This window comes from Agelaius tricolor, unplaced genomic scaffold (assembly GCF_023055355.1).
Source record: "Agelaius tricolor isolate 1412-34295 unplaced genomic scaffold, bAgeTri1.0.p SCAF_40, whole genome shotgun sequence".
Classification (NCBI taxonomy): Eukaryota; Metazoa; Chordata; class Aves; order Passeriformes; family Icteridae; genus Agelaius; species Agelaius tricolor.
In genome coordinates, this window is record NW_027269300.1 from 3,004,162 (window position 1) to 3,011,963 (window position 7,802).

The 7,802-nt window shown below is 50.1% G+C and overlaps 1 protein-coding gene across 1 annotated transcript; it reads right to left on the bottom strand.

The window, feature by feature from the left end:
• Positions 1-426: 426 nt before the first annotated feature.
• Positions 427-1,359, bottom strand: LOC139603656 (olfactory receptor 14I1-like). Its single transcript, XM_071454546.1, has one exon. It carries the CDS (start codon positions 1,357-1,359, stop codon positions 427-429), a length of 933 nt encoding a protein of 310 aa, XP_071310647.1.
• Positions 1,360-7,802: the final 6,443 nt, after the last annotated feature.

The window sequence follows — 7,802 nt, forward strand, 5'->3', positions numbered from 1 at the left end:
GGGCACTGATGGACAGCAGGCTGGACATGAGGCAGCAGTGTGCCCAGGTGGGCAAGAAGGCCAATGGCTCCTGGTCTGGATCAGGAATGGTGTGGCCAGCAAGACCAGTCCTGATCTGCCCCAGCTCTGCACACAGACATTGCTGCTGCAGCTCCAGGGAAGGCAGCAAAAGGGGAATTGCCAGGGAAGACTTTGCTGGGAGATGGTTTAGGTCACTTAAAATCACTGAGAGCAGAGGTCCTCATGGACACAGTCTGAGGCCACAGCAAAGGTGAAGAAAAACAAATGAAATATGACACAAACAATGCCATTTTTGTAGACAAGATTAAAAGACTAAGACAAAGGAAAGAACAAATCAAATACCAAATCCAAGTATAATCAAAGACAAAATTTATTACAAGTGACTTACAGAAACTGGCCAGCAGTTTAATGTTTCTGAAACCATCCAGCCATCAGTCTCCACACTGCAGCCTTGAGCTCCTGGTTCCTCAGGCTGTAGAGGAGGGGGTTCAGGACTGGGGGCACCACCGAATACAGAACTGACACTGCCAGATCCAGGGATGGGGAAGAGATGGAGGGGGGTTTCAGGTACGCAAAAAATGAGGTGCTGAGGAACAGGGAGACCACAGCCAGGTGAGGGAGGCAGGTGGAAAAGGCTTTGTGCCGTCCCTGCTCAGAGGGGATCCTCAGCACAGCCCTGAAGATCTGCACATAGGAGAAAACCATGAACACAAAACAGCCAAATCCTAAACAGACACCAAGCAATGAAATCCAAATTTTTCTGAAGGTGGAGTGTGAGCAGGAGAGCTTGAGGATGTGTGGGATTTCACAGAAGAACTGGCCCAGGGCATTGCCATGGCACAGGGGCAGGGAAAATGTATTGGCTGTGTGCAGCAGAGCATAGAGAAAGCCACTGGCCCAGGCAGCTGCTGCCATGTGGGCACAAGCTCTGCTGCCCAGGAGGGTCCCATAGTGCAGGGGTTTGCAGATGGACACGTAGCGGTCGTAGCACATGACTGTGAGAAGTGCAAATTCTGCTGACATGAAAAAGGCAAAGAAGAAAACCTGAGCAGCACATCCTGAGTAGGAGATGGTGCTGGTGTCCCAGAGGGAATTGTGCATGGCTTTGGGGACAGTGGTGCAGATGGAGCCCAGGTCGCTGAGGGCCAGGTTGAGCAGGAAGAAGAACATGGGCGTGTGCAGGTGGTGGCCGCAGGCTACGGCACTGATGATGAGGCCGTTGCCCAGGAGGGCAGCCAGGGAGATGCCCAGCAAGAGGCAGAAGTGCAGGAGCTGCAGCTGCCGCGTGTCTGCCAATGCCAGCAGGAGGAAGTGCCTGATGGAGCTGCTGTTGGACATTTCTTCACTCTGGACATTGTGAGCTGTTCAAAGACAACATTGAGAATTTGGACAAAGTACCTTGAGTCAATCCTATGCTATTTTATTACACAAGCAATCAAAATTGCTTCTCTTTCTTTGTGGAAATTTAATTTACCTTTCTTTTTTTTATTTTTTTTTTTGGTGTAGTTTTGGGCTGCGAAGTAACTGTTTTTTTTCAAATGGACAGAAGTCCTGTCCTGAGCACTGGTCTCAGGCTGAACACTGGGGAGCCCAGAGGGAAAACTCCCTGTGCCCCTGAGCAGTCAGACCTGCTGGTCCCACACAGGTGCCCTTTGCTTATTTCACCTTCCTCTAGTACAGGATGTACAAATTTAAAACTGCATTTAAAAAGAAACGTGGCCTTTTTGAAGACTCCAGTTTCAAAATCAATCTCTCCAACTCTTCTCTCTTTCCCTGTGCAGCTGAACATGGAGGGATGTCAAGGGTTGCTCTGGCTCTCTGCTACCTGGAGTTGTGCCTGCTGGGAGCTGTTTCTCTCTATCCAAGCCTTGTCCCTGCCAGTGCTGCCAGAGCCCAGCCCAGCCCTGGGGGCTCAGCTCTGCCCTGCAGACCCCTCCCAGCACAGGGCACTACCCAGGGGCATCTCCCTGGCAGCAGGGCCTTAAGGGCAGGCCAGACAAACAGAGATGCTGCAAGCCAAGGTGCTGCTGCTGCTGTCTGTAGGGAGAGGAGGCTGGGGAGGCACTTTCTGAGGGAGATCTGAGGCCCATCTGCTGATGCCCAGGCTGACAGTGCAGGAGGCTCAGGGACACAGCCAAAGCTGACAGCCCCTTTCCCTTCCCTTTAGGAGAAAGCTGAGAGCAGCCCTGGCCATGCAGCACCATCTCCAGAGCAGGAGGAATCTGCCCTGATGGGGGTGGCTCCTTGCACCTGGAACTTCTCCCCTGCAGCGTCCATGGGGAGCTGCCAGGCAGGCTGAGAGCTGCCCCTGGCAGGTGGCACATGCCCTGGGCTGGCCAAGAGCCCTGAGGGCTGCAGGAGCTGCTCTGCAGGACAGCCCTGGGCAGCCCTGGCTGCAGCCCCAGCTTCAGCCCCTGCAGCCGTCCCTGGCAGCAGGAGCCGTCCTGCCCTGTCCCTCTGACGGTGCCCGGGGCAGCCCCGCTCTGCAGCACATCCTCCTCCTCCTCCTCCTCCTGCTCCTCCTGCTCCTCCTGTGCCACAGAGAAACTGGGAGAGTCCTCCTGACACATCCCCCAGGCTCTGGGGTGTGCTGGCTTCAGGAGATCCCTCCAGGAGCACAGGGGACATTGCCCTGCACCCACACACTCACCAGGCACAGGGCTGTGAAGATCTTTCCCCAGGTGAAGTCTCAGCTCAATGTCTTCCCAATCCTGATTGCCTTCAGCCTGTCTCTGCCTGCCTCCTGTGCCCTCAGTGCCTGCAGGCAGAGCCCTCAGCCCTGCTGGGCTGGGAGAGGAGCTGGCCCTGGGAAGAGCTGTTCCTTTAAAGCTCAGCAGCACAGACACAGCACAAGGACTTTAATGAGCCTCTCGGGGATTTGGTGTTGTTTACATCAGACTCAGTCCCTGAGAGAGGATTCAAAAAACTTCTCAAGAACTCAAAGTTAAATTGAAGCTCTGAAGTTTCTTGAAGTTTTAATGGGTTCCACTGAGGGACAGGACTGAAAAAGTGTCCCCAGGTTCCAGTTAGAGCAGAACACTGGAGGCAGTGATGACAGCTGGGCACAAACAAGGCCAAGGTGTCTCTGGTGCTGAGCAGAGCTGGATGTGTTTGAGGAATGCCAAGGGCCAAGGCCTGAGCCCCAGGGCCTGGCCAGGCAGATCCTGTCCCTCCCTCCTTGCTCAGGGCTCTTGCCGGGATGGGCACTGGCATGTGGGGATGTGCAATGCCAAGGGCAGGAGCATGGGGCGGCCCCTGCCAGGCTGCTGAGCAGGGACAAGGAGGCCATGAGGCCCCAGGCCTGCAAGGGTCACTTGTCTCCTGCTCCTGCCTCAGTGCTTTCCTTTTTATGGAAAAGAACCATCCCTCCTTCCCAGGCACCCTTGGTGGGAAAACAGGACTCCCATACCACTAACCAATATGATTAAGCTGAAGCCATTGATTGTTTACATTATGCACTTATTTATGCATTCTAACTCTACTGCACACACTGATCATGCATCTCTTCATTGGTGCCTCTCTCTTGTCCTTGTGTTCTGCACTCACTTCTCTGGGTATGTGATTGGTTACAGTCCAGGTGGTTCACAGCCCTCTGTTATCTAGTTCTTGTCGTCTTGGCATTCTGTTTCTCAGCATTTTCTTTCTTCATTTAGCACAGTTTATGTCTTAGTAACCTTGGTGAATTCCAGAGGGCTCTGATAAGAAGAACTACAAGCAATATGGCTGGTGCACAGTGTGGCCTAAGTTGTTCAGATACATTGCTACAACTCCCCCTTCTTCTTCTTGCACCAGCCAAACCCTTTTCACTGTATTTTCTACCAGGTGGGTCACCAATTTCACTATGCATGGAATAGCTCAAAGCAATATAATAATAACTACTAGTAATAACAAAGCTCCCTTTAAGGTATCTTTCAATCATCCCGTTATTCCCCATCCCTCAAACCATTCATCCAAGCCCCAATCATTCAGAGTCAATTTCTTCATGTTGCCTTGTAGTTGTTTGAGTTTCCTGTGGATGGATGTAGACTGGCCAGAGAGATTCATACAACACATTCCTTCAAAATCCTCATACCCGTGTCCATGTGCTAACAGCAAAAAATCTATAGCAGCTCTATTTTGCAGTGTGCCATGTTTAGTACTATCTACATCAGTGAGCATTTGATTTAAAATAGCTGAACTTGTGTTCAGTGTGGGAATCCACAAAATCAGAGGGTTTTTGGGAAAGCTGCAAAAGGCAGGCCTCAGAGACAGCAGGACTGTGATTAGAGCTAAGCAGTAGCCATGAGATTGGTCAGCAGAAAAATTATTGAAAAAGTAGAAAAGCAAGGACAAATAGAACAATGGTCTGTGAATTAACGCTTGTCTAGAGAAACTCTCTAAGCTACAGAAAAGTTTTTCTAGCAAGAGATTAGGAAGTTTGAAGCTTAATAATGGAGCTCTGTGCATTGTGTTTTAAGGCTTACAAGCAGGTATTGTGTTCAAAATAAGCAAGCATTGTTTTAACCAAAGGTACCTGTGCTTATCGTGGTTGGATAGAACTACTGTCAATATGCTTTTGCTTTGTGGGATTGGTCAAAAAACTTTTAAAGTAAGTTGTAACACTGTGTTCTTTGTCTGCTGCCGAGGACACGAGCTGCTGGCATCTTCCCATTGTCATAACCATGTGATGAGACTGATGCTGGAAAATAAAACAGCTCAAGGCACGTTCCACAGCAGCCCCGTGCCGTTTGTGATTTGTACACAGCCCCCGGCTCTCTCTATACAAGACAGACTGTGCAAAGTACTTTATGCTATGAATTTCATGAATTGCTCTCAAAAAGAACCAAACCCCCCTGTCTTAAGGCACTTTCATAACAACATGTACACACATCTCAAAGAAAGACCTCCAGTACTTGACCAGAATCATGAATCTAAAATTATTGAAGGGCCACACCCTCTCATTATGGGAGGAGAGGATATGCTTGTGTTTCTACAGGTACAGGACCCCCGTGGATTGCCAGAAGATTTATCAGTAGACCACAGATCTGAAGACGACCCCTCAAATGAACACAAAGTCAGCTCCCTCTCCCACCATGCCACAGAAGCAGCTTTCTCTTGGAGATGAAGAGAAAAGAAATTCATATATCCAAACATTGTGGCAAGGACACTCTTTGCACGTAGATACATCCCACTGATAACATCCACGTCAATCTCAAGTGCAGAAACACCCCTGCCTTTTCCACCATCCCTCTACCAGTGACCCTTTATCCCTACCCCCTCCCTCTTTCCCCTCTTGAAACTGCTCCTTTTTCCCTCCCTCAAACTTCCCTTAAAAAAGAGAAGGGCGTGATTGGGAGGAGTTGGGAAGAACTATAGGAGGAACTTAAAAATATTTCAGAATGTCTTAAAATAAGTCAACTAATGAGTGTTTTTACCATACATGAGTGAAAACTACCCAGTGGGAAAGAAGAAGTATGATTCTTTCTGTCACACCCTCCAGGGCACCCCCCAGCAGTACCAGTGCCATCGTTGTCATCGTCTATATCAGCGCCCTCATCTGTGTCCAAGTGACCACCGGCTGGATCGTCCCTCAGCCACAACAAAACATCTGGGTCACTTTGGCAAAGCCATTAAAGCAAGACAATCTTTGCATGGCCATTGGAAGCGTAGACGGTCCGCTCTTAACATGCCTGGTGGGAGTCCCCCTGTCACCAAACGACCGCCCGTATGTAGGTAAGAAACCCAAGTCCATGGACACCTGGGACGAATGGATGAAGATCCACCCTCACCATGTCTCCACAGGGCTTGCTTTTCCAGGCCCAGGATGGTGTTCTGGGCAGTGGTGTGAGGCACAGGGTCGGTCTCCAGCCATCCCGTGGTGGCTTCCACCATGGTCAGCACGTAGCGCTTGCCCTGGCGTGTCTGGGGCAGTGGGATGGAGTCAATCTGCCAGGCCTCCCCATACTTGTACTTGGACCACTGCCCACCATACCACAGGGGCTTCACCTGCTGGGCCTGCTTGATGGCAGCACACGTCTCACAGTCATGGATAGCGTGAGAAATACTGTCCATGGTTAGATCCACCCCTCGGTCTCGTGCCCACTTACAGGTGGCATCTCTGCCCTGATGACCTGAGGCATCATGGGCCCATTGAGCTGGGAACAACTCCCCCGTATGTTGCCAATCTAAGTCTATCTTTGGCACCTCTATCTTTGCAGCCTGACCTACCTGCTCGTTGTTTTGGTGTTCCTCACTAGCCCAACTCTTGGGGACATGGGCATCTACGTGGCAGACTTTCACAGGTAGCTTCTCCAACCAAGGAGCAATGTCTTTCCATTCATCAGCAGCCCAGATTGATTTTCCTCTATGCTGCCAGTTGGACTTTTTCCACCTTTCCAGCCAACCTCACAGATCATTGGCTACCATCCATGAATCAATATAAAAGGTATCGTTTTGGCCCCTTGTCTCTTTCAGCAATGTCCAGGGCCATCTGAATGGCTTTGAGTTCAGTAAATTGACTTGATCCACCTTCTCCTTTGGTAGCTTGTGCAATCTGTCATGTGGGGCTCCATACAGCTGCTTTCCATTCCCAGTTCATCCCTACAATGTGTCAGGAACCGTCAGTGAAAAGAGCGTAGCGTGTTTCCTCTGCTGGTAGTTGGTTGTATGGTGGAGCTTCCTCAGCCCATGTCACTTGTACCTGCTCCTCTTTGTCAGTGAGACCAAAGTTTTCACCTTCCAGCCAGTTTGTATTTATCTCCAAAATCCCAAGGCGATTCAGGTTTCCAATACAGGCACGCTGTGTGATCAGAGCAATCCATTTGCCCCATGTGGTGTCAGTGGTGTGGTGGGTACAGAGAACCTTTCTTTTAAACATCCGCCCCTGTCGCAGACATCTTTCATGAAAAATCCTTTCTTAGGATTTTTCCTTGTGAGAAGCTGCAGTTTTCAGCAACCAAAGTAAACAATGGTTATCTGCTGCTGTGGAATGCAACAGGTGATTGGTCTCCTGTGGGTGTTTGGATTTCTTGACCACTCATGGCAGAGCTGGCTCTTGCTCTGTCTGAGACACAGATCTTTGTTATTCATTCCTTTTCTATTCTTAGCTTAGCTAGCTTCTCAAGAAACCTTTTCCTTTCTATTGCTTTTTAGTATAGTCTAATGTAACATATATCATAAAAGAATAAATCAAGCCTTCTGATCATGGAGTCAACATTCTTGTCTCTTCTTCACCCTGAAAACCCTTGTGACCACAGTCACACGCCCCAGCACCGGTAGTCGGGGTGCCAGGAGGAGTTGTGCTTCTGGGCCAATCACCTCCGAGGTCCCTTGAACTCCTTCACAGGCAGCCAAGATTTCCTTCTCAGTGGGAGTGTAGTTGGCTTTGGATCCTCTGTAACTTGGGCTCCAGAATCCCAGTGATCGGCCTTGAGTCTCCCCAGGCACCTTCTGCCAAAGGCTCCAGGACAAGCCATTGTACCCAGCTGCAGAGTAGAGCACGTTCTTCACCTCTGCTCCTGTCCTGACTGGGCCAAGGGCTACTGCATGAGCGATCTCCTGCTTGATCTGAGCAAAGGCTGGTTGCTGTTCAGGGCCCCAGTGGAACTCGTTCTTCTTGCAGGTGACCAGGTGGAGAGGGCTCACAATCTGGCTGTACTCAGGAATGTGCATTCTCCAAAAACCTATGGCTAAGAAAGCTTGTGTTTCCTTCTTGCTGGTTGGTGGAGACATTGTTGTGATCTTACTGATGACCTCAGTGGGAATCTGACGCCATCCATCTTGCCACTTCACCCCCAGAAGCT